Source organism: Xenopus tropicalis, chromosome 3 (genome assembly GCF_000004195.4).
Source record: "Xenopus tropicalis strain Nigerian chromosome 3, UCB_Xtro_10.0, whole genome shotgun sequence".
NCBI lineage: Eukaryota > Metazoa > Chordata > Amphibia > Anura > Pipidae > Xenopus > Xenopus tropicalis.
The window spans coordinates 86,481,543-86,507,267 of record NC_030679.2 but is presented as its reverse complement, the minus strand read 5'-3'; the positions used below and the strand labels follow the sequence as shown (position 1 = coordinate 86,507,267).

The 25,725-nt window shown below is 35.8% G+C and overlaps 1 protein-coding gene across 8 annotated transcripts in view; it reads right to left on the bottom strand.

Annotated features, from left to right (window-relative positions):
- Positions 1–25,725, bottom strand: part of LOC101732997 (collagen alpha-1(VII) chain) — a 190,409-nt gene that overhangs the window by 130,998 nt on the left and 33,686 nt on the right. For 7 of the 8 annotated variants that reach the window (XM_031899082.1, XM_031899081.1, XM_031899075.1 and 4 more), the window contains exons 8-31: positions 24,674–24,803; positions 23,704–23,820; positions 20,782–20,937; positions 19,552–19,668; positions 17,163–17,309; positions 16,839–16,958; positions 15,599–15,757; positions 15,292–15,426; positions 14,196–14,339; positions 11,624–11,755; positions 10,906–11,052; positions 10,707–10,826; positions 10,195–10,341; positions 9,392–9,568; positions 8,876–9,015; positions 8,036–8,159; positions 7,420–7,563; positions 6,078–6,265; positions 4,983–5,075; positions 3,706–3,723; positions 2,710–2,736; positions 1,700–1,771; positions 907–987; positions 453–479 (exon numbers count right to left, since the gene is read on the bottom strand). In XM_031899082.1, coding sequence (XP_031754942.1) covers positions 453–479; positions 907–987; positions 1,700–1,771; positions 2,710–2,736; positions 3,706–3,723; positions 4,983–5,075; positions 6,078–6,265; positions 7,420–7,563; positions 8,036–8,159; positions 8,876–9,015; positions 9,392–9,568; positions 10,195–10,341; positions 10,707–10,826; positions 10,906–11,052; positions 11,624–11,755; positions 14,196–14,339; positions 15,292–15,426; positions 15,599–15,757; positions 16,839–16,958; positions 17,163–17,309; positions 19,552–19,668; positions 20,782–20,937; positions 23,704–23,820; positions 24,674–24,803 — 2,862 coding nt within the window. The remainder of the gene's footprint in view (positions 1–452; positions 480–906; positions 988–1,699; positions 1,772–2,709; positions 2,737–3,705; positions 3,724–4,982; positions 5,076–6,077; positions 6,266–7,419; positions 7,564–8,035; positions 8,160–8,875; positions 9,016–9,391; positions 9,569–10,194; positions 10,342–10,706; positions 10,827–10,905; positions 11,053–11,623; positions 11,756–14,195; positions 14,340–15,291; positions 15,427–15,598; positions 15,758–16,838; positions 16,959–17,162; positions 17,310–19,551; positions 19,669–20,781; positions 20,938–23,703; positions 23,821–24,673; positions 24,804–25,725) is intronic. The other variant, XM_031899080.1, reaches the window with a different exon arrangement.

The window sequence follows — 25,725 nt, the reverse complement described above, 5'->3', positions numbered from 1 at the left end:
TGTTATCTGGCTTTTTGGTTTATGAATACAAGATGAGTTTACTGGTCTAACTTCTTCACACTTTTACATACGGTACCACACCGTAAGCAATATTGTGCATTATGAAATGCAGACATACAGTATAAAGGTGCACAGCTTTATATATTAGCTTCACTATGGTAGAAATCATAGTGAAGATGTGTACCATTCTGTGAAAGCTAATACTATGGAAAGGACTATGGTAATTTTATAAGCACCACAATGTCTGTTTGTGGACAACATGTTTGGCTTAGTGGTGCAATAGAAACCAACTTCTTGATGCTTCTAGACAGAGAACTGCTGATCTAACACTAATGCTAAATGGAAAATTTTAAAAAATACCATGTCCTACATTAAATGAAACATAGATTACATCCCACAAATTAAGTATGTGCATTTAAAAAAATTGTACTTGATGTCATACTTCAACTTACAATATCGCCTTGAAATCCTTTTTGTCCCTATGTGAAAAAAAGGAATATTAAAAAAATAAACTGATGGCATACCACAGACTCATTATTTAAGGTCTTCCAGGCTGCAGCATTACAGTAGATACAGTACCAACACACACACCTCTAAATCACCCTTTCAACAAGAGAACAGGAACATGCAACCAGGTCAAATTATAGACACCAAAGGGCCATTAAACATCAGAAAGCTGTTCCTACTTGTGACCTCTGCATAAACCTCTACCATAGGATATAATTATTTATTAAAATAATAATAATTCTATCTTTTTCTAGGTCAGACAATCATGAAGCAGAGATGGTACAGGTTATCCATTGTGCATTGACAACTGTGGTCTTAAAGCACTTACATCTGAGCATCAAGTTTGACTATTGCACAAAGGAAATGCTTTTCACTTAGCTGTGATCATAGCTGTTTTACCATAAGGCCAGGTGGCCCTGGGGGCCCAGTTCGACCAGGACGTCCTGGAAGGCCAGGAACACCATCTTGTCCAGGAAGACCCTAAATATTAAATAAAAATGTTTGCTGAATTATTAAGTCCAAATTGCAGAAGAACAACAACTAACCTACAACAACATTAAAATAAGTAAAATGGAAAACATAATAAGCACTCTGCACAACACATTTAGCTAACTAGTCACTTCTCTCCTTCCTCCTCTCCTGGTTGTTTTAAGTAAAGCCTAAGACTTCCATCTGTGTATTGCAAGTAGGTGGTGCTTAGTTCTGAAAATAGATATTGCTTTGTTGATATTCTAATTTAGAATAAGCTTTAGTTAGAATAAAGAAAAATATACTTTATATACTATAAAAGTAAACTTAAGTGTATACTTAGGCTAATGCTAGACAGGGCTGTCCTCGGCCTGTGTACTGTTCCATCTTTATTCTTAGTCAGCTTTAGAGTCGGCATTCAGGCACTAAGGCGCTAAGTTGACATGTATGCAGGCAAACAGAGTGGATTTTAGCTTGGAAATGTGCGAGTATGCATTTCCACCCCAAAATCCGCTCCATGTATCTGCAAACAGACTGATACAGTGCCTTTGAATGCCGAGCGGGCTGAGAAGAGCACAGGGGTTGTTTCTCAGCACTGTAGCTTGAGAAACAGCCCTATCTGGCACTATTCATAGTGAATCTTGAATCACAAATAAAGGCAACATCAAATCAATCACTATTATTTCTGTACACAAAGTAACAACTCCCTGGCAATCTTACTTACTCTCTCTCCTTTTTCTCCTTTTGAATTCAAATCAAAAGGGTCAAAGCCACCAGTCTGTAAACCTGTGAAAACCTATCAAATAAAAAACAGCACTGCATAAACATGTGAATAAATATGTTAATATTAGTGTAATATTATGGAAATGTTATTCTGTTGGATTTCAGTGAAGTTTAATTATCTACTGTATCAGTAGATAACACAGTAATGACAGATTTTAACAAAGAAATAGAGAAATTAGCCAATATTTCTGTATTTTCAGTCCTTCTCAAGATACCAAGAAAATGGAATACCGTTGTAAATAACAATATAACTATATAGCCTCTGTGGATCAGAAAATACTATGACTCAGATTTGATAAAACCAGATCATGTATGACAAAATGTGGAACGCAATTGTAAGTCTGAATATAGACATAAATATAGGAAATTAAATGTAAATCTAAATATAGAAATAAATATAGGAACTACATGCTGTGGCATTATTTTACAAGGGGTGAAACTATGGGGGAGGGGTATTTATCTGTATCATAAAAGTGAATAAAAAATATATTGCCCATAAGGCTAATGGCACATGGGAAGATTTGTCAGCCATGATAAATCTGCGGTACCATGGGCGACAAATCTCTCGAAAAGCTCTCTCATTGGCAATACAGTAAATCGCCAGTGGGAAAATAGCCGATGCTTCATTTTACAAAGTCGCCAAAGTTTCCTCACGAGTGGGAGAGGAATCTCCTCATGTGCCATTAGCCTTAAAGCATTTTTACCACCAGCACTTATAGTGGGGCCCTTGTTCAAAAAACAGGGTTAGCAAAGATTGTTTTAAAAAGTAAATGCACTTATTCAGTGATTTGGTACCTCACAAAAGGAAAAAAAACCCATATCACTGTAGGCAGAATATTTCCGCAGCTAGACACAAAAATCTGCTGACAAAAGTGGACAGGCATCTTTGAGACATACATACAGCAGTGGCAGTATACAAATAATTAAAAGGAGAAATTAAAGGATATTTACTGAATCTCCCGGTGGACCCTTTTCTCCCTATGTACAAAAAAGAACAAAAACTCTATTTAACAAATTTTGAATCAATAATGAGTTTCAGCATATTGTAGCACCCTCACAGAGCAACTGTAAGAAACTCATATACTTAAAGTTATGCACACACTGAGGAAGAATGCATAATAGCTATCCTAGATACACCTGGTAGTCAGTCTTAAATTAGGGTAAAGTGTAGAATAAAAATGTATTGCTGTCATATATATTCTTAGATATATCTCTGAATGGCTGATATAGCAAAGTTTTTCATGTACAAAAAGAAAGATTGCTAGCGCTTAGTTTGCCTTTAAAAATAATTTTTACAAAAAATGAGGTGTTAGTACCACACTTTGGCCAAAATATGTAAGCTCACATGCCACGTCAAGGTCCCTCATTGTACGTGAGTCCTACACTGTCTAATGACTTTGACTCTGTGATGCAATTAAAATAAAGTTCCCCAGCAAACAATGTGACTGAGTAGTAAGACCATGTTGCACCTACTTTTATGTGTGTGCTAATGAGCTCGGGCTTAAAAGCTCCCTGCTTTTCCACTAGAGCCTTTTTGAGCTAAAGGTAGGTAGGAGGGGCCTTGATGTGGCACGTGAGCTTACATATTTTGGCCAAAGTGTGGTACTAACACCTCATTTTTTGTAAAAATTATTTTTAAAGGCAAACTAAGCGCTGGCAATACTTCTTTCTTTTTGTATATAATTAATGGCTTTTTATCGTTTCTAGCAGCTGGTCAACTCCAGAATGTGGGTTAGACCGAGCACTGGCACAAAGGTGTTTCTAGCAGCTGGTCAACGCTACAGCGTGGGTTAGACCAAGCGCTGGCGATTTCTTTCTGTGTTTTGTGAATACATTACACTATATAAGCAAAACTTCCTCCTTTCTTGTCTAATATAAGATTGCAAACTAGGAAAGACTACTATAATTTTACGTAATAAGGTTGTCAAAAACCAAAAATTATTTTACCTTTTGTCCCTTTTGCCCCTGCAAAAAAAAAAATAAGATTTGACTTACAGTTTTCTGCATGTAATGAAAGCTAGACATTTAATCCGCGGGTGACAAAATAATAGCCGCGGGCGACAAAAGAATAGTCACAGGCGACAATTTTTTTTGCTGCACGACATTTTCGCCATTTCGCAAATTTTTCGGCAAAGCGAAACTGAACAGATTTGCTCATCACTAGTATCACTATATATATATATATTGATAACCATATTTTTATATTTTAATATGCCTATGGCTGTATTAAATGGAAGTGGAAGCAAAAAAGTGAGAAAGGTATAGAATATTAAAAACAGTGAAGGGTTGTGCTTATTGCACTGTAATCACAAAAATTACAGCCAGCTTGCACAGTACTGTGTACTAGTAAATGTTCCCTCTGTATTTTTGTATGTATGTGTGTCCAAAATGCACTGGAATACCTAGGGGACCATGGGCCCTTGCAAAAGGAGTACATGTGTATCTTTTCTGCCCATCAGGACTCAATTACTAACAAAGGTGCTAAATAGCACAAGTGCCAGTAGCAACCCATCAAAAATTATTGTTATTGTATATTATAAAATACAAAATACCGGTAATATAAAAAATCTGATTGGTTGCTATTACTGTTAAATTTTTAATATACCATCTGTGTTATTAAAGGAGAAGGAAAGGCAAAGTCACTTGGGGGTGCCAAAATGTTAGGCACCCCCAAGTGACTTAAATCACCTACCTTTTACCCCGGACTGGTGCCCCTTTTCGGAGAGAACAGCAGCAGCCCAGGGTAGCTACAGTGCTTCCTTCTTCCTGTTCGCTCGCGCGCGCGCGCATGCGCAGTGGGGTGTAGAAGCCAAACTTTAACAGAGAAGTAGGCTTTTCACTCTACTGCGCCTTCATGCCCTGTCGTGGGGTCCCGGCAAAACGAAGCAGGAAGGAGGAAGCGCTCGCAAGTAACCTGGGCTGGTGCTGTTTTCTCCTAACAGGGGCACCAGCCTGTGGTACAAGGTAAGCGATTAAAGTCACTTGGTGGTGCCTAAGATTTTGGCACCCCCAAGTGACTTACCCTTTCCTTGTCCTTTAAATCAGCTCTACTGTCTGTACATAAATCCCAGCAAATGCTAAATTTTATAAATATAGGCACATTTTTTGTGCACCTGTGTTAAAGGCCTGTGTGTATATGAAATGCAGCTTAATGTGAACAGTGGTGGGAATACAGGAAAAAAGTATCATAAGTATTAATATAATAATAGAAAATAGAACCGTACCGTTGGGCACATGGTATTTCCACAGGGTCCCTCTCGATTCCCAGGAGGAGGTTTTGGTCTTTCTGGCTCCTCTTCTTTATCTGGTGCTCTGAACTAAAGAAATATATTAATTATTCAGACCACAAGAGCACTACATATAGTAAGATGAACTGTTTTACAGCACAAACTGGAATATAACCCTTTACTGCCCACCTATACGTAGGATGTCCCATTTGCTGTCCATCTATACTTTGGCCAACTAGTTTGCTGTAGTGGGGACCTGGAATCTACAAAACTGGTTGTTACTTTGTCCCACTAAGATAGGAGACAATCAGAAATTGGCGCTTGGGTATTGACATGAAGTAAGGAGGAAATAGGCAGAATACAGTATGTGGAGCAGTTATTAGTGTAGGGAGGTCAAGTCAGGTACAAAAACAAAAATGTTCACCTTTGCAAAGACATTCTTGGCAAATCTGCAATATTGCTTTCTGCCCTGTTTCTGCCAACACTAGTAAAATTTACTACTAAAAACCCTACTTACGATAATATACACTTAAATATACAGATTTCTGTGTGCACAATAAGCTATTATGTATTACCAAATTATACAAAAATACATTTATTTACTTTACAGCACTTTTTGAAGGACATTTTTCTGTTGTCTTGGCATTAGAGAAGCAATGCTGCTGGCTCTGGGCCAGTTTAAATGTAAATATACCACTTTTTCAACAATGCTGTATATATAAATATATATATATTCCCTCTTCTTTCTTTTCAGTGACTTCTTTGTTAGCAGCAGTGCATTATAATCTAACTATTAATCCCCAAGGACCAAACATGGAGTTACTTCACTTCCCCTGATGACCCTGTTTAGCTTAAAAAAACAGCAATAATCACTTTGATTTCAGAAAATGTATGATTATAATTTATGACTGTAAAAAATGAGAAACATGTTTAGCATGTAAGTGTGATTCTTGATATTATTCTACAAACATGCAACACGTAGAACTAGCTGACAAACAAAGAACTGCTAGGGTGATTGGGGAAAACTGTTTTTTTAAATATATTGTGGAAATATTTCTGATAATGGCAAGAACCAGTTGATAATGTGCTCACCTTAGTAGGTTCTTCTTTAACTGCATGTTCGGTTTCAGTGCAAATAGCATCTATCAGATCTTGTACAATTAGAGGAAAATCATCAAATGTACTGGCAAAGAAGATGTTTTCTAAATTACGGTTCATCATCATTCCTTTCAGTTCATCCATATCTGCCCCAGCCACACCGACTGCAATCATACGAATGCCTGCAAAAAAACGATGCCATGGATTTATGGTTATGGAGTAGGTGCTATTATTGATGTAGGTTACCATAAGACATATGAAAGGAGCATAGGGGCATATTTAAGTAGTAATTATTTAAATACACAATTTTTTGCCCTAAAAAGTTTGATTTGTGGAAAATAAAAACATTAATAAATTGGTACAGGTATGGAACCCATTATCCAGCATGCTGGGGACCTGGGGTTTTCTGTATAAGGGGTCTTTCTGTAATTTGGATCTCCTACCTTAAGTCTACTAAAAAAAAATATTTAAACAGTAATTAAACCCAATAGGATGGTTTGGGCTCTAATAATGATAAATTATATCTTCGCTGGGATGGAGTACAAGGTATTGTTTTATTATTACAGCGAAAAAGGAAATCATTTTTAAAAATGTAAAATATTAGATTAAAATGGAGTCTATAGGAGATGGCCTTTCTGTAATTCAGAACTTTCTGGATATTGGGTTTCCAGATAAGGGGTCCAATACCTGTACCTAAATCTCCTCTAGGTGCAATTACCAAAAAAATGTTGAAAATAAAATCCTGTCTGAATTCCATCACGAGAGACAAGGGCAAGAGCAAGAGGATTCTCACTTGTTGCCATATGAAAATGAAGACAGATAGTGGAGAATAAAAAAGTCCTGTGCAATTTTTTGTCTGCCTCTGCAGATTTGTGCAGTGGATTTACCAAAGGCGAAATGCAGAATTTTGAGGCAAATCCGTGCTTGTTGAAAAAATTTGCTCATCACTAGTGTTTACATTTAACACTCACTCATATAATTCCGGATTTGCTTCTAAATGATCCAGGAAATTTGGAGACTGAAATGGAGAAAAAACCTTTCTGACCAGCACTGTACTATAACCAATAAACTTGCAACCTTATTTTTCCCAACTAAAATGCAACAATGCTGTCATTCAATTTTCTTTTAAATATGCCAGAATAACCTCTTCAGGTAATGAAGTCCAAAACTTTTCTGTTCTCATGATAAACAAGAGATGCTCTTGTATACTCTAGGAATACTCCAGAAAATGTTGTTGTGAGGGGCCCTGTGATTTCTGATGGTGGCCCTGCTCTATAATACTATATTTTTTTAATTGCTGGCCAACAAAATAAAATAATTAAAACAAAATAATTACCTAATACATGAGCTACTTTGGCTGGCTGTATTACATTATCCTGAGACCTTCCGTCAGTTATTAGCACAAGTATATGTGGAGCAGATGGTCTCATCCCTTTGGAAACCTGAAACATTTCCTTCAGTGCATGTCCTATACCACGACCTAAGGCAGGAGATATTAATACATAGTTATACTTAGTAGGATACAAACAGGATTTTAGCTTAAAATGTTTACTGCCTAAATAATAGTTTATTTCTTTATCATTATTATTTATTTTATTGTATATTTTTATGAATAACATCATTCTGCTTAAAACATACGCAGTACATACATTTTTGCATTAACATGTTGACATCCGAGTGACTATTTTTTGTCATTTCATGTGCACATTTTTACCTTAAATGTAAAGCTAATCGACAATAAATAATTCACAAATTTTATTTGAAGTCTATAATTATTAACTATAACTTTTTTAAATATTAATATAATAGTGCTACATTTATTAAGCATGTGTTCACAGGTTACAGGAAACAAATGAAAAGTCTGGAAAACAGCTATAAAGAACTAATATCACTTGTTTGTTTCAGTGTAGTATACTGCATGCAATATGCATTTTAAAAATGCTCTACTTTACCAGTCTTGGTGTTGCCTCCATAATACTGTAGAGCTCTGATTGCTTTCAAAACAGAATTTCTCTCCTTATACTCATTCAAGTGGAATTCTGTTCTGGGTTCTTCGCTGTACTGAACAATAGCAATCTGATAAAGAGTGGACAAAGCATTACTTATCTTTCTATTTAGGTCTCTCCTATTCATCTTCCGTCTCTCATTCAAATCACTGCCTGGTTGCTAGGGTAAAGTGGACCCCAGAAACCATACAACAGCTTAAATCCCAAACTGGGAAGCTACTAAACCTATTGCACATGGTCTCAATATATCATTTTAAAAGCAAACAACTCCTTTAATGGGGTTAGTAGCCTAATGTCAGTGTACAGTTTAAACCTTGACTGAGATGTAAAAAGCCTAATTAGCATTTATTAAGTGAGTATAATACAAACTAAAACTGAGTGGTTTTTCACACAAGAAGTATATTTTATATCATTTTTTTACATAAAATATAGCTTATCACCATTTTAAATACGGTGATAAAAACATAAGCTAATATCTTGCATTATTTTGCTGGCTTTAGCCTAATAAATCAGGCAATAATAAATTGTAGATGAAAATATCTAACAGATTTATCTCTTGAGAAAAATAAAAGCATTACTACATTGATGAATTGAGGTATATTACCTCCCATTTTTTGTGATAATGCATGTGTTAGTGAATATACCTTATTATCTACCTGTATTGCACTGATATAAATACAGGGTTCAAGATTTGCTCAATTACTTACTTTGTTATTAAAGCAATTCACCAAAGCATGTGCACTCCACAGTTATATTATGTGCAAAATATGATGTCTAATATTTTACCTGTGTTCCTTGAGGTCCAATTTTGGGAAAGTAAGAGACAATTCTGTAGAGGAAATCCTTAACCTTAATAAAATTGGATGGGCCAATGCTGGAGGACTCATCAACCAGAAATACTATGTCAGCTTTCAGTTTTGCACAAACTAGAGTGAGAGAACACATATATTATTTATTATCTGTGATCAGTGATATAACATATATGTCTAAAAACAGCTAAACAGTAGCTGAAGGTCTTTGTCTGTATTAATATGCATACATGCATTTGTATACTAAGGTATGCAGTGTTTCATATCTTGACAACAAGAAAAATAAGGGGACATACTTGAGCATTGCATACAATACCCCATTAAATAATAATTAGTTCAGGAATTAACACATTTTAAGAACAAAAAAGAGAAAATTGCCCTTATGTGCCATAGAACACATACAGAATTGACTTTGTTGTTTTAACATACCAGATATACACACAAACATGAATGTACAGTAAGAGGCTGATACTTTAGGTGGATGTAGACTTACTGGGTTCAGAAGTAGTTGTGGAAGAACCATGTGAGACAGTGCTTGTGGATTTTGCAGCTTCAGTTGTGGTGACTATGGGAGGGTGGTTGATAACTTGTGTTGTTAGGGTCCTTTGAGGTGTTGGAACAGGTATTTGAAGGGTAGGGGAAGGGTAGATCTGTTTTTTGGGGGGTCCAACTTTTACAAAGACACAGTCATATGAACATATGTTAGTGGAAACCAATCTAATATAATATGCAGCTTCACTGTACACTTTATATATACATATACACACTATATAAACATATGCCAAGATAATCTGCTATAATCAGGTGCAAAAAATGGATACTGCTTGTAATTGTCTTAATAATTGTTTAAAAAAAATAAAACTATAACATTTCATAACATCTGAATTCTAAAGCCACTAAAAACAGGATACTTGAGGACCCTAATAACTCAAAAAGGGTTATAAATCTGACACTCCCACTTAGTCAGAGGTAGTCAAGACTATATTATAAGGTGGTGGGTATGGGTATTATAAGTATTTACAAAGGGTTCCCTGTTTAAACAGGGTATGCATGGAGTTTATTAGGGCTGTGGCACACGGGGAGATTAGTCACCCGAGACTAATCCCCCCGATATGCCATCCCACCGGCGAGAATGTAAATCGTTACATTCAAGCGGCGACTAATCGCCCCATGCCACAGCCCTTAATAGGAAGCATGATAGCAGATCTCCTTGCATTACAGACATAAATGTGCTCCTCTAAGGATCTCTTTCAAAGAGACCTTAATGATTGAAGAAGAGATTATGTGAACGCTTACCGATTGTGTGTGTGATTGTTCTCTCAGGCCCTTCCATCTCTCCAAAAAGAGGCTTTATTGCAAAAATATATGACTTTCCATTCTCCAAATTCATGAGCCGGAAAGATCTATATGTTGGAGCTAACTGCTCCACGGAGGATTCTGGGTCTAATGAAAAGGTAACATAGAGGTGAGGTTTATTATTCTGTATTGCTTTTGGAAGTATTTCCCAGTATGCGCACTGCATTGCATACAATTAAAATAAATAAACCTTCAATCTACAATCTGAATCTACAATTAATTATATTTATAATTGAATTATATTTAAATACAATATTTCTATGAACTCAAATGTCAAAATGAAGTACAGTCAGCCAAATTTAATAACTGAGGTTTATGTATGTATATATATATATATATACATATATATATGCCAACCTAGGCCGGGCCTTTATGGCCTCGCCACAGATCCGGGCCTGTCTGCTGTTGGGTTTCACCACCTCAGTAAGCAAGGCCTAGGTTTCATATCTTACCTGAAGCCATCCTCCATGTTAAAATATATGAAGATGCTCCAGTGACTCCAGTCCAGCTTAATAAAACACTGTCCTCTGTGGTCTCTTTGACTTCAAAAGATTCTACTTTTGGCAAATCCACTGTGAAACAAAGAAAGTCACAATTACATTCTTATTAAGGAAAAAAAAATAATTTGACTTGAATTATTTGGTATCTTACATGTTTTTGCAGTAAGAACCACTGAACTTCCTTCCCGATTCCCGATTATCGAGGATACATAGATGCTGTAAGTGGAACTCTCCTTAAGGTCAGGGATTGTGAAAAATGACGTACCAGCAGAGACAATCTTAGAGTTTCTTGCACCACCTAGGGATTAAATGATATTTACAGATAAAGATATATTTATAGTATTTACTACAATTATATATTTGGTTTTAAAGTGGTAATAATACAGAATGGGAAATGACTGTCAACTGGGGAAGGTGATTTAGTCATCCACATTAATTACAGAGATGAGTGCAGAAAGTAAGATTTATATGACATATTACATTTTGACCATGTCTAAAGGCCCTTAATCTACAGTCATTGCTTCCCACTGACAAAAGTGGGAAAGCCTCTGCCTATGACAAACAATGGGTGACAAACAGGCACTGCTTGGAAATGTTTAGTTTGTCATATGCCATTATCCTAGCCCTACTGAGGAACAGTATGGGGTATATTTATCATGCTGTGTAAAAAGTGGAGTAAAACATCACCAGTGATGTTGTATATAGCAGCCAATCAGATGCTTTGATTTGATTTTCTAACTGTTGAAATCTAATTGCTGATTGGTTGCTCTGGGTAACATCACCAGTAATGCTTTACTCCACTTTTTACACAGCATGATAAGTATACACCTTAATGTGCTCTATAAATGGTGTTGACACATAGAGCATACCATCAAATGGTGTCCATGAGATCTTATAATGTGTTATTCCAGGTGTTTTCTTCCAAGACAGTTTCAGCATATTGACTCCAGTATCAATGATCTGCAGATCTTTCACAGGCAGTAGCTGCACAGGATTTGAGTCTACAAAAAGAAACAATCAAAATTACAGGCATGTACATGTTATTCCCTAAAGATTTTATGTACACCTAACACCCTTGGGTTGATTCACTAAAATGCGATAACGATTATCGTATGCTTTTTTTGCGTTAAAATTGAAGCAGAAAAAAAGGCGCGATTCGCTAAAGTATTATCGCATGCGCTAAGTCGCATATCGCATGCGTTAAAGGGCATGTCAACCCCAAAAAAAATTTTTTGCATAATGAAAGAAAACATAATTCTAAGCAACTTTCCAATATAAATAATTTGTAGCGCTTTAAACGTTATTTGTAAATGTAATTGCTATTGAAAGCAGCATTTGCTGAACTCCTGGTTGTTACATTTTAAACAATGTTGCAAAGGTCTGGCTTCTCCAGCAATACAGGTCAGTCAGTCTGCTGCCTTGTGTTACATTGTTTCAACAGTCTGAGCCACCAGGGCAGAGAATAGAAAGCACAGGCAAGCACTGCTTCTAATAGCAATTATAAATACAAATAACTCAAAAACCATTACAAACGTGTAATGTATACGTTTATTACAATGTAATAAATGTATATTGCAAAGCTGCTTAGAATTTTGGTTTCTTTTAGTAGGCAAAAAATTATGTTTTGCATTACCTTGTCCTTTAAATAGCGCGCAACCAAAAGCGTTAATTTTAACGCATTGTGTTAATAAGTGCGCAGAAATAATACTAACGCATGATTCACAAACACTTAGATGCGCTAAATATCGCATTAGTCTATGCGAAAATTAACACCTAATTGGGGCAGGCGGTAATTATAGAAAAGTACAGTTCATGAGCTTTTGGCAACACAACATGGACTTTGCAGTGGGATTTATTTAAGTATGTGTTGGCCCTAGAGTGATGCAGCCTCCAGTATTCAGGGAAATGGGCATTTTCAGAACAGTAGATTTCTGAAAGTAATGGCGTGTATGGCTAATATGGCGTGCGTTTTTTCGCACGCAGTGACAATTTGTGCGCGCTGCATTAATTAGCATGTGTTGCATCAAATACCGCATGTGTGGCTTAATGCAAACAGCATCGCGTCTAAATTAACGCAAGTATCCTTTTAGTGAATCGTACGTTAAGACACGAAAAATAAGACACAATAAAATTTTTAGCGCATGCTATATATAGCGCTAGAAATATCGACCTTTAGTGAATCAACCCTTTAGAATCTATTCTAATAAAAATGATAACAAAACAAATTAAGCATTATCTTTGCTCTTTTTCCATTAATTTGAAGAACAACAGGGTATTTTATTGGGTTAGGGTTATGAAGCAATGAAACAGACTTAAAGGAAGACACAATAAACTGAAAAAATGGCAGAACTGCAATATTAATATTTTTGTACAATTAGCATTGACAATTAACCTGCACCTACTAATAATGGGGCGATACACATATAGCATATTTCCAGTTAAAGGGGTCCAGGTTTAGCTGAAGAAAAGAATGAAAAGACATTTTCATGTGCAATGTGGCCTCTTGTTAAACAATGCAATTTATTTTCTGCTAATAAACAATTTCCAGTTAGCAAATGTCTACCATTTCCCTGAATAGATTCAGAAAATGACTTTCATGTTTATTAGGTTAGTTTACCATAAGGGGGCAGTATTTCCCCATGTTGATTTAAGCAGCTTTGGCTGCTGCTGATCATATTATCTTATATACATGTTTAACTAATTGTATGGCATTTATCACCATACTATATATATATATAAGAGGGTGACCCAAATAACTATAACATTTTAACCTATGAATAATCAGCTCCTGTTACTTTTTATACACAGAGAGTACAAGTGTGTGGACATGCATTACAGCCTGAGCCTGCTTCTAGCCATGTTGCTGGGGCCTTGCATACCAGTTGAGGTTTCTTGGAGGGTATTTCAATGCAGTGTTGGACTGAGATGGGAGGGGCCCACCAGAAAACCCTGGACAATGGGCCCGCTCTCAAAACCTTAATTTCTCCTGTCCTCCCTTTATTCTCCTAGTCTCTTTTCTCTACATACTATACTATATTCTTCCATCTATCAAGCTTCCTTGTTCCCATACAGAAATAGGGAATGACCATTAAATAGGCTAAATAGTTAGAAGCAAGAGGGCCCACTGACACCTGGGCCCACCAGAAGTTTTCCTGGTATTCTGGTGGGCCAGTCCGACACTGTTTCAATGACATATATTTAGTTTGCAATCTCCCACCCACACTGATGAATTGTCTCCTTCATATATTATATGCCATAAAGACACTGAAAAGACACTGAAGAGACTGAAAGTCTCTGAAAGAGGCTTATGTTCTTTTACCAATGCTTACCTGTGGTTTGTGGCTACTCTTTTACTATTGCATTGTGTTCTTTTACCAATACTTACCTGTGGTTTGTGGCTACTCTTTTACTATTGCATTGTGTTATTTTACTGATGCTTACCTGTGGTTTGAATTAGAGTGCTTGGCGGCCCTTCAAAGTTATTATATACTGCCTGAACATTCACAGTGTACTTTGTGTTTGGGTACAAATTTGTGATGTGATAGGACCTGACACCGGACGCCAGATAATGACTTTTAGGAGTGTCTGAAAAATAACAGAAACAGAATAAGATAAAATATATCACTTTATCAAGAAGTTGATAAAACAATCATTCAATATGAGAGGAATACACAGTAACCTTTGAGTGCAATTAAGTCAAGTATACAGTATGATAAAAATCCTGAGTTGTGCTTCAGTTTTAATAATATAGAACATCTGGTTCCCTTCTTCATTAGACATTATGACCTGCTTGGTAAAGGATGAACTTTAGAAATATACAAGAAAGTACATAAAACACCATTTGAGAATTCTCTTGTTATTTGCCTTTAAAGCAATAGCAGACGGGACTCACTGAGTTCTTCTTGGATAATTTAAAGAAATTCACAAAAGGAAAAACTATGTAAGCACTTACCAACAACTGAAGTCAACAGTTCAAATGTACATTTGACAGGGTAAATTTACATCACTCATTATTTTGACTATTGATTAATTCTGGAGAAAATTACTCTTGTTGATAGATAACTGTTTTAAAATGAATAGCAAAGGAAACAACAACATTCATATTTCATGATATTTAGATTATGTAAGATGGCCTTAAGAATGAATACACAAATAAATACAGTTATGTACTGAAAGAATTCTTTTTGTACATGCTAGCCTTTTCCCCTAGGTTTTACTGGACATATACATAACACTCAAAATACAGATAGATTATCTTTTTGCTTTTAAATGCTATACATGTATTTAAGAAAAACTCCTTGGTGACATTCTTTAATATAGGAGTAACTAAATGTATACTATTACTTTGCAAACAAATTATATAAATAAGTGTACAGCCTTTTATAAAACTTGATCATTTCACTTTTGCTTGTCTAATCTGTTCAGTAGCACTTAATGAAGAATTAATGAAGAATTATTATATGCATGATAGTTGCTATAGTTTTGGAAAATGGGATGGCTGATAAGAGTAAAAGAAACAATTAACTGTAATAATTACTCAGTGGCAAACCTGATGTTGTGGTGCTCCAGGAAATTTTATATTCAGTAGCTCCAATAGTGTAACTCCAAGCAAGCGAGATAGAGGTACTCGTATATCCTGTCACCTTAAAGTTAGAAACATATCCAAGTGGAGCTGCAGAAAAACCATACTGAAATGTAAATTGTAATCAACTGTGCATTACCTTGTAGATAATACAGATGTTGTTAGGGAAACAATCAATACACAAGTATTTTAATGATTCAATGTTTAATTCTTTTCACTTAGATAAAGGTGAAATGACAGTTTGGAGATTATTGGTACTTACATGTCCTGAGTGTGGTTGAAATTCCAGGCCCTACGACAGAGCCAAAGAGTACATATAATGAAAGGACATATTCCGTATTGTGAACAAGGTGTTTCAGTTGGTAGGTTGTGATTGAACTATTGAGGGCTAGCTGGCGAGGACGGTCCTTACCAATAAATTCTGTTAACAGATGGAAAAAACAACATGAAGAATGAAGTACCAAAGAACTCCCTACCTAAGCCCTTTTTGGAGATCTGCTTGGGATACAAGGACTGATTTCCTATCTCCATTTCCAACTGATTGCAAGGTCCTAAAATATATTATAAGTCATAACCATGAAGTCTAAAGTCCACTATGTAGATCCCAAAGGGGAATTTTAGAGAATCTGAAGAATCTGAAAGACTTCATTTAATTTCATGTAAAAAACAAGTGTAATTAAACTATTAAAAGTTCAAGGAATGATCAGTCTTTACTCATAAACTTTGAATCTGTGTTACAATAGCTTCAGGGTCAAAAATTACACACCTGGGACCCCAGCAAAACAGATTCTGGGGCCTCCCAACAACAACACCATGCTTTATTAGCACATTCCCAAGCACAACTTGCAATGTGCATGAACTGCAAGTCGATCGTATCGCAAGTCATTCTCCTGACTCAACCGCAGTCTACTGATTTCGCTCCCTGCACCTCTCCCATGGTCCCCAAGACTCCCCCCCACAGCTGCAGCTTCTGCTTTCCCAATAGTTAAGCCACCAAATATCTGTCTTTCTGAAATAACTAATGCATTCCTTGCCTGGTTAAAACCAACAAAGAATTATTATTGATCAGTGCTTTACATTGCAAGATCGCTAGTGGATATATATTTCCTCAAATAACAATCCAATATAAATAAACATAAAATTTGGAAAAATATGGTAGTTTGTATCCTTATATTTATTTTATAATTGGTTTCAAACCTGAAATAGAGAATAAAGGACTCACAAGTTTTTAAAAATGGGAAATCAAATTCTTTTTTGTAACAATTACTTACAAAAGCAAATTTATCATCAAAAAACATAAACCTATAGTAATTAACGTTACCTCTAATACACATTTATATTTTGAAGTCTAGTTTATTTAGTGTGTCGGTATCACTTTAAGTATATTCATTTTGCCATATTTGTAAGAAAAATAAAAACTGGCGTAAGGATTTCTATATCTTACTCTAGAAATATTGCCAGACACAGGTGATTTAGTATAACACCTAATGGTACATAGTTACCTGGTGTGGGACCCCATGCAAGTCTGTATCCTGTAGCTCCTGGCACAGCATTCCATGACACCACTGCAGTGCTTATAGTTACTGCACTTATTTTAAGACTTTGTACTGCACTAGATGCCACTGAAATAGCATAAGAATACAAATGTTACAAACCAGTGTTTTTTCCTTCTATACACTTTCCAAATCTCTTTCCCACATTCTACACATCAAGAAAATTACATAAATCTATGACAGTTTTAATGGATTGAGAAACAGCAACAATTAGGACCCCTTCTCCAATTTCCATCTGCATTCTGGGGAGACACATATGTATTATGTACTTACAGGTTGTAGCTTTTGCTGTTACAACAGGACCCTCTATGTCCACAAAGATAGGATTAATCGTCACTGTGTACTCGGTGTCCGCCTGAAGCCCTTGTATCATATACTGGGAATAGCTATCAGCTAGGTTAACATTTTGGTCATTGCCCTCTGTATAGCAAAAGAGAAAAAATGGGAAATCAAATTGGTTTTTTTTTTGTATTGTGTGTTGTCTTTTTTTAGTGTCTTACATATTCAGTATTGTCATATTGCTTACCCAGCATATTATTGAGCAACAGCAGTGCTAGGATAAGGGCAAAGCTGTGACAAACATACATTCCAGCATTACTTGCTAGACTGCCTCAGCGGGTTGTGAATGGAAATTTCTGGGATGGATCATATACTCCACATCTGGCCTGCACCTTCTTATTAATGATCAAGGACAGAAATACACTGCCCACTAACTGCATATGGAAACTTCAGTTATTAAGATTTTAGATTATTAGATATTGTTTGGTGAATGTTAAAAAAAAATGTTATGCAGTATGGGACTACATATACAGTGTCTTTCCATTATGTTAAGGCTACTGAAACATTTAAAGATGAAAATCACAAAATTATTATTTTGCTATTAGTACTGATATGCTACCTTAGTTAATACAAAGCAAAACTAAGTTAAACCTAAGCAGCAAAGTACTGCATTTTATGTTGCCCCCTTCATTTTTGTGCATCCAAGTTATTATTTGGGTCTAATATGGTAAGAGGTAGGGGCAGATTTATCAAAGTGTCAGATTACAGCTCAGCACAGAAAGATTTACCTACTTTCAATGGAATGTTAATTCATTTATATAATTTCTGTAATGGGCTAGAAAACTATTTTACCTGAATACAAAGTAACACCATTTTATTACATGGAAAAAAATAAATCAGTTGGAAAAGAAGAATTTTAATTTTAAAAAAGACATTCTAGAAAATTCAGAGAATTCTGGATGTTTTTTTTTAAATGATACAGCCCAACCTGTATTGGGCTGTCTCAACATGATCAATGTTTTGCTGCTGCCGCTATATAGTACTATATAGTATAGCACAGTGCTATATACGGCTTTGTGTCTGATGGTCAAAGCTTTGCTGGGTAACATGTCACTTCCCTTTCACCATATTGAAAGGCCTGCCTTTGTGTTCAGCTTTCATTAGGTGGTGATTAATATTTCATTAGATCTGGAAGAGTCCATCCTTGCATTTCATTAATTATCTCTTTTAATACCATCTTTATATATTTCAATTTACTGCTGGGATGAAAACTAACACACCAACTGGCAGAGGGCTTGATTAGTAGCCATAAAAATGAACCAGTTTGATGGATGCTTTTGCCAACTTATGAGGTACATTGCTATGCCCTCAGGAAAAAATGACATCCAGCACTTTGTGAGCAGAACAAAATAAACTGCTTAAATGTATAATAGTGGTGGAGGATAAAGCAATATTTTCAGGCCATGCATGAGTGCATTTTACTAATTTTATGTTTGCAGAAGTTCATACAGAGGACACATGCACTATAATTATATTGAGGAATTACAGAATTCCTATCACAGATATTATTCATATTTTTTATTGCAAGTGGTGTGGAAAACCCTGTTTTAAAAATTACCATATTCAAAAAGAGCATTTAACTGCTACTTTAAATTTGATGTGACTGCTACATTAGAAGGCAAAGTTTTATGTTTTATAGTGAAATGTGTCTATAATGGTTTTTGAAATTGTTTGAATTTACTTCCCTGTATAAACAAAAACAAAGGTTCTTTGTGTTTCTGAACCATATTTCTGGATCAAGTCTGATTTTACTGGACCAATAATAGTACAGGTATCGGACCCCTTATCCGGAAAACCATTATCCAGAAAGCTCCAAATTACGGAAAGCCCGTCTTCCATAGACTCCATTTTAATCAAATAATTCAGAATTTTTAAACTGATTTCCTTTTTCTCTGTAGTAATAAAACAGTACCTTGTAATTGATCCCAACTAATATATAAATAATCCTTATTGGATGCAATACAATCCTATTGGGGTTAATTCATGTTTTATTGATTTTTTAGCAGACTTAAGGTATGGAGGTCCAAATTACAGAAAGACCCCTTATCCGGAATACCCTTGGTCCCGAGCATTCTGGATAACGGGTCCTATACCTGTATTACTGAAAAATGCATATGTTCTATAGTATAGCATATTACAGCAACTCTTGTATCCATCTGTTTATGGGTCTATTGCAAAGATACACTGCAATATATTATAGAAGAGTTTAATTGCTCTTTTTTATTTTGTATATGTGCATTGCATGCAGCTATATGCATGCATGCCACGACTGCCATGGGCTATAGAATAACCAGAAAGAAAATAGTCAAAAAGCAATTCTAACCTGCAGAGGACCAAGTCAGTCGATACCCAGTTGCTCCATGTACTGTAGTCCATTGTGCTCGTATAGTGCCTGTTGTGATGTTCTGCAGGGAGAGGCTTTTCACAGCAAGCAGCTTTACTGCAATTAAGGGAATAATTGGGAACAGCAGAGCAATATCAGATATGTGTGTTGGCAATACATAAATACCTTAATTCTTATTACTTTTTCTTATGAATTATTCCAAATAGTGACAAATAGCTGAGATAAGGGAAAGAATGTTTGGAAGTGAGACAGAATGTAACAAAATCTACCCAAATCTGTTGCAAGCTGCCATTTTTTTTAAAGAGAGGGGAAGAAGTGGCTGTATGTGTCATGAGCAAAGTTTATGGTAATAGAATAAAACACAGGAATAATTTCAGCAATGGATAAAAAGTAAGAAAATGTTTGGGAACTGTTTTTATATCTGCTATTGCCTTTATTGTTAATTGTTTGTAGCAGTAGATACTATAGATTGTACTTGTTCCTCTACAGAAGAGGGTTATCTTTAGGCATCTACTAAAAAAAGAAATCTTATTTTAAATTAATTTTACAAAGCAATGTAAAGATGCGTCATGCTTTTGAAAAAGCAGCTTTCTTAATTTTTGTCTGAAAACAAGAGTGACAAGAGTAGTTCTAAGAGGGCAAGACAAGTGCAAAACATTTGACTTATTTCTACTTCCAATGCAGCATTCCTAGAACTGCATAATACTGAGGAAATACCCCAGCTTTCAGAGCTGACTTTGGGGTCATATTGGTAGAATTACAAACCTCATCCTTCCTACTCCTCTTATGAGAAGGGCCTCATTCAACAATGTTAGATTTATGCATTAGTTATTAACATGCATACAGCACTGAATAATATGTTTGTAATTAGAAATAAACTATAATATTCTGAGGAATGCCCTTATTGTCACAGCTTTATTTGAATGAACAATGAAACCACAAGCATGTTGCTTATTTGTAATCAAGCATAGCCATCACTTATTATTATTAAATATGCAAAGGATATTAACCAGAGCATGGGCTTTGATATATACAGTATAACACATTAAAATGTATAATTTCAGAGCCTTGTATTTGAGCAATAATATATTTGGGGAACAATTGTTATAATATAACAATATAGAAGGATAATTAAAAGAAGTTAGTTTTTAAGTTCATTGGTAGAACATTCTCCATTCCTTTTGTCCCCAAATTCCTAAATCAACTTACATGTGTGTCCAACTGCTGAGACAGGGTTACTGGGTCCTTCTGGATATACAGCATATATACTGACAGTGTATTCTTTATCTTCCTCTAGATTGTCAATAGTGTGTGAGAAGACATCTCCACTCACAATCTGTTCATATGTTAATCCAGGTCTGTTGGCTTAAAAGTAAGAATGATTTAATAATATAAAAATACAAATCAAGCCACTGTGAATCAATGCATTTATTTTGAGCAAATTATGTTATATTTGTACTACTTAGCTGTCCTGTCTAAAATCACATGCTCAGAAATAAGATTATCACTATCATCCCCATGGTATCTTGTAGTAGTCAAAATTGCCATGAAAAATGCAATTTGAAAATGCAGAAAGCTAGGTAAAAGGCAGTAGTAGTTTATTAGTGACTTGCTAGGCCAACATTTTAGGAGACTTAGAATTCCAAGGACACAAAATTTTACTAATGAGAAAAGAAAAGATAGCAAAAAAAATTCTCCCGAATTCTCCCCATAATAGATCCAAACAGTAGTGAGAAATGTTTTGTGAGTTGACCAAGATGCTTCTCTGCAAGCAACATGCTTTCTATGTGGTTGCTTAGCCCCTACTAGAGTAGGTCAAAACCAAAGAAGAAACTTAAAAACTCTCTGAAACATATGACCCCTGATCCATAATAAAACAGTGAATATGGTAGCTTCACTTAGATGTTTCTACCACAAGACATGGTAGAAAAAGCTTGTCCTTTATGTGAAAATCACACAGTACTTTTGGTTTGAAGTATGGGACAAGCTTCAAAGTCATCTTGCCTGGCAGAAAAAATGGACTGCATTGCAAGCATTATAATGCCTGTAATTCACAGATCATTTTGGTCAAGGTGATCACTACCAAAAATAGATCTTTGGAGTAAGATGTTAAAGGAAGCTTTTTTGAATCGGTTCAACAGAGCCAAGGTCAATTTTCTTTAAACCAGTAAAAGTTCTCCTTGAAGCTATGATGCTCTTATTGCTAGTCTAATTCTGCCACTGCCTTAAGGAATTTAGCTATTAATGGAAGAGAAGCCCACCTGACCTCAGAAAATGCTGATACAGCTGTTATTCTGATATTTAGGTTTTAAGTGTACTACTACTATGGTCCTTGTACAGGCCCAGCTGCAGAAATTTTAAAACCTTTACAAAACATATAGTAGGATGGTTTGACTGGACTGGAAGATTCACATGGACATTGTACAAAAAGTTTCAATGTTTGGGAACCAAGGTCTGGTCCAAGTTTGGTCCAAGCTGACAATTTTCTCAACCTTTTATTGAATCAACTTATGAAGCAATCTTTGAAACACAGAAAGAGGACAATAGACATAACATAATTGTTTTAGCCGTGTCTGGAGAAGGGTGTCCACTGTCCAGTGTCCTTTGTCCAGAGTCCTCAAAAAATCAACTGCAATTGGAATTATGAGAGATTGTCATCAGGATGATCACAAGACATCCCCTTCACAATACTAGTCGACAACTTGAGGATGCAGTTGCCACACGTGTGAGTGTAACAATTTTCTATTTAAAAATTAGCTTCTATGTTCAGACTGCCTGGTAGATAAATCTGCTGCATTCCCTTCTGCCATTATAGGATAACCTTGCACAGGCATGAAGCTTGTTGTCCCTCCTTGTTGGAACTGCTGATATGATGTCACATTTGATGTGCCCTTTCCCTGCTTACATGCCATTCTGAAAAAAGAACAAGGCCTAAAATACTGCTGTAAATTCTTACATGTTGGCGGGTACATTTGATAATGCTGTCTTAAGCTATGTGTCCCTTTAAACTGTTCACCAGCCTAACCATGAGGACTTGGAAGTTAGCAGAAGCCAATTACTTGGAAAAAGAGAAACTCCTTTTCAAATGAAAACCTTAGAGTCTCCATTAAATGCTCAGTTAACCTGTCTGAATCCATTGGGCTTTTGATACCTCTCTGATACCCCCAGCTAACAACTGGTAAAAATAAGGAGACAGAGCTAATTGATAGTGTTATTGGGGCAATCAGGGCAATATTATTGTTAATTAGGGCAAGGAATTATTCGGTAATTCACAAACTTAAACTCACAAAACCTCCAATGGATGAGCCCATAAATACACTGCCAGTTCATCACAAAGACCATGATTTGAATGTTAATTCGTATTCACATTACATGGCATAATACTTACATGGCATAATAAAAACTTATTTTTACAGGAGAAGGAAAGGCATTTTGGCATTTTATTGCCAACAGATTAGTCATAAATAGTGCAAACTAGAACAGTATATATATTTTGCAGAATGCTTTGCCATACCTGAGTGAATAGCTACAGAATTTCCCTCTATTTATTTAACATAGGAGCTGCCATTCTAAATTTGGTCTGACTTCACTTTGAGGCAGCAGCTTGCAGGCACAGAACAGCTTTCGGCAGAGATGGGAGGGGGGAAAGCAGGGGGAGAGAGGTCAGAGGAGCAAACTAAGCATGCTTGTGGTATGCCCTGAAGGATTTTTCTAAGAGCAGAAAGTCTGACACAGAACATCACATATACAGACTCAGCAGTTCTGTAAGTTTTTATGGCTTTATTTACATAGACCTTCCTGATAAATCTTAGTTCTTACTTTTCCTTCTCCCTTAACCATCCCCACAGTATCTCATTTTGTAGCAGATGTAACCTATAGCTGTCAGACCAGAGCACACTGAGAATATACAGTCACTGGTTTTTAAAAGAAGGTCTACCACAATCCAAGATAGGGATCAGCTGTTGGCAATTTTAAAGGCATGGATAAATATTGTTATAAGGCTGCTAAGCCTGTGGGCTATTCATTAAGTTTATAGCAAGGCTCTACTTCTCCTCGTGTATCTTCTTAAAAGAATGCAGAGTGAACTGAAACAATAATCACAGTGATAGAATATGTTTAAGTCAGACTTACATCTTGGAATAAAGATCTTATAACCATCCAGTTTCCCCAGAGAAGGAGTCCAGGCCAGCTTTAAGCTAAAAAGTCCCTCTTCAATGACTCGAAAATTTGTCACAGGTGGAATAGGAGCTTAAAAACAATAAGTAAAAAAGACAAATGAGTGCATTATTTGAATTTTACACATAGGTGTATCCATGTAGACTCCTCAATTGTATGATGCATTAATAGGTGCAGGGCAGATGTCATCGATTTAATAAAAACAACTCCAAATAATCCTGGCAAATGCAGACAATTATTGAAATATAGCTCAAATGGCAAATGGGAAACTTATGCCATAATATTTAGTAATTAACATTCTGCAGTTAGCAAACAACTATAATTAAAGGGGACCTAATAATTATTTTCTATTGTTTACCTATCAAAATACACCTTGCTTACACTATATAAACTATATCAATTTACATTTTGTTTCCTTCAGTTTGGAATTCACAAACACAGCAAGCAGGGCAATTGCCTTTTTGTGAACATTGTAAGGCAAGCTTTGCGTTATCCCAAAATCTTGTGTATGCATCAGAATGGGGGACCTGATGTCCATGCACAGAATACACAGTTATAGAAGGTGAGAAGGGAGGGGTATGGAAGGAGTGCAGTGACATCTTACAATTTTAAATAACTTTATAACAGATATGGATATTTAAATAAAAATATTTAAATAAAAATAGTTTGAGTATCATTTTAATTTAAAAAGAATTGTATTATACAGTTTTTTATGTATGGGTGACAGGCACCCTTTAACTTATACAACGTATTATCAATATGTTTAAACATGTGTATCCCTTTAATTTAGGGGAAAAACTCCAGAAATGACTACAAGATGCTTGGAGGAGGCAACTCTGAAACATCTGTTAAATAGAAAGCTCAGAGTAACCAGCTTGAAACAAGCATTTAAATCTAGTAACTGCAAAAGATACTAAAAACTTACTTGTCCTTCCACGAATTGTGGCTGAATCCCCTATGAAATTAGAGTAGAGAGCAAGTACTGTAAATAAATATTCTGTGTTTGGCCTTAGATCCGACACAATAATAGTATGCTTGTCCTTGTCCACAACAATCTGCCAGAAAAAGTAAGGCAACTGATTTAGAATTTGGTAACGGTAACAATTCAGTATTGCAACTGTTACTATATTACATGCGCAAAAATTATTTTTGTTAAAAATTTTGTTTTTTGATAACAGCCTGCTCCGCTGCACCTTATGTATGCTGCACATTAAAGCTGCTTGGACAAGAAATGTTATATTACCTATAAACCTGTTATCCAAAAAGCCCTAAACTAGAAGTACACACTGTCACATAAGAGTTAATTCACTAAAACGAGCACTATTTATAGCATGCGGTAAAAAAATTTTGCGTCTTATTTTTCGCATCTTAACGCACAATTCACTAAAAGGATACTTGCGTTAATTTAGACGCGATACGGTATTTGACGGAACGTGCTCTAATAAACGCAGCGCACACAAATTGTCACCGCGCGCAAAAAAACGCACGCCATATTAGCCATACACGGCATTACTTTCAGAAAACTACTGTTCTGAAAATGACCATTTCCCTGCAAACTGTAGGCTGCATCACTCTAGGGCCAACACATACTTGAATAAATCACACTGCAAAGTCCATATTGTGTTGCCAAAAGCTCATGAACTGTACTTTTCTATAATTACCGCTTGCACCAAGTAGGTGTTAATTTTCGCACAGACTAATGCGATATTTAGCACATCTAAGTGTTTGTGAATCATGTGTTAGTATTATTTCTGCGCCCTAATTAACGCAATGCGTTAAAATTAATGCATTCGGTTGCGTGCTATTTAATGCGCACGATATGTGACTTAACGCATGCGATAATACTAACTTTTTCTTTCTTTTGTTCGCGTCAATTTTAACACAAAAACGCATGCGATAACGCTTATCAACCTTTAGTGAATCAACCCTATAGAGTTTAAGCAAAAATTCTTTATTCATGAATGACAGAGCTGCCAT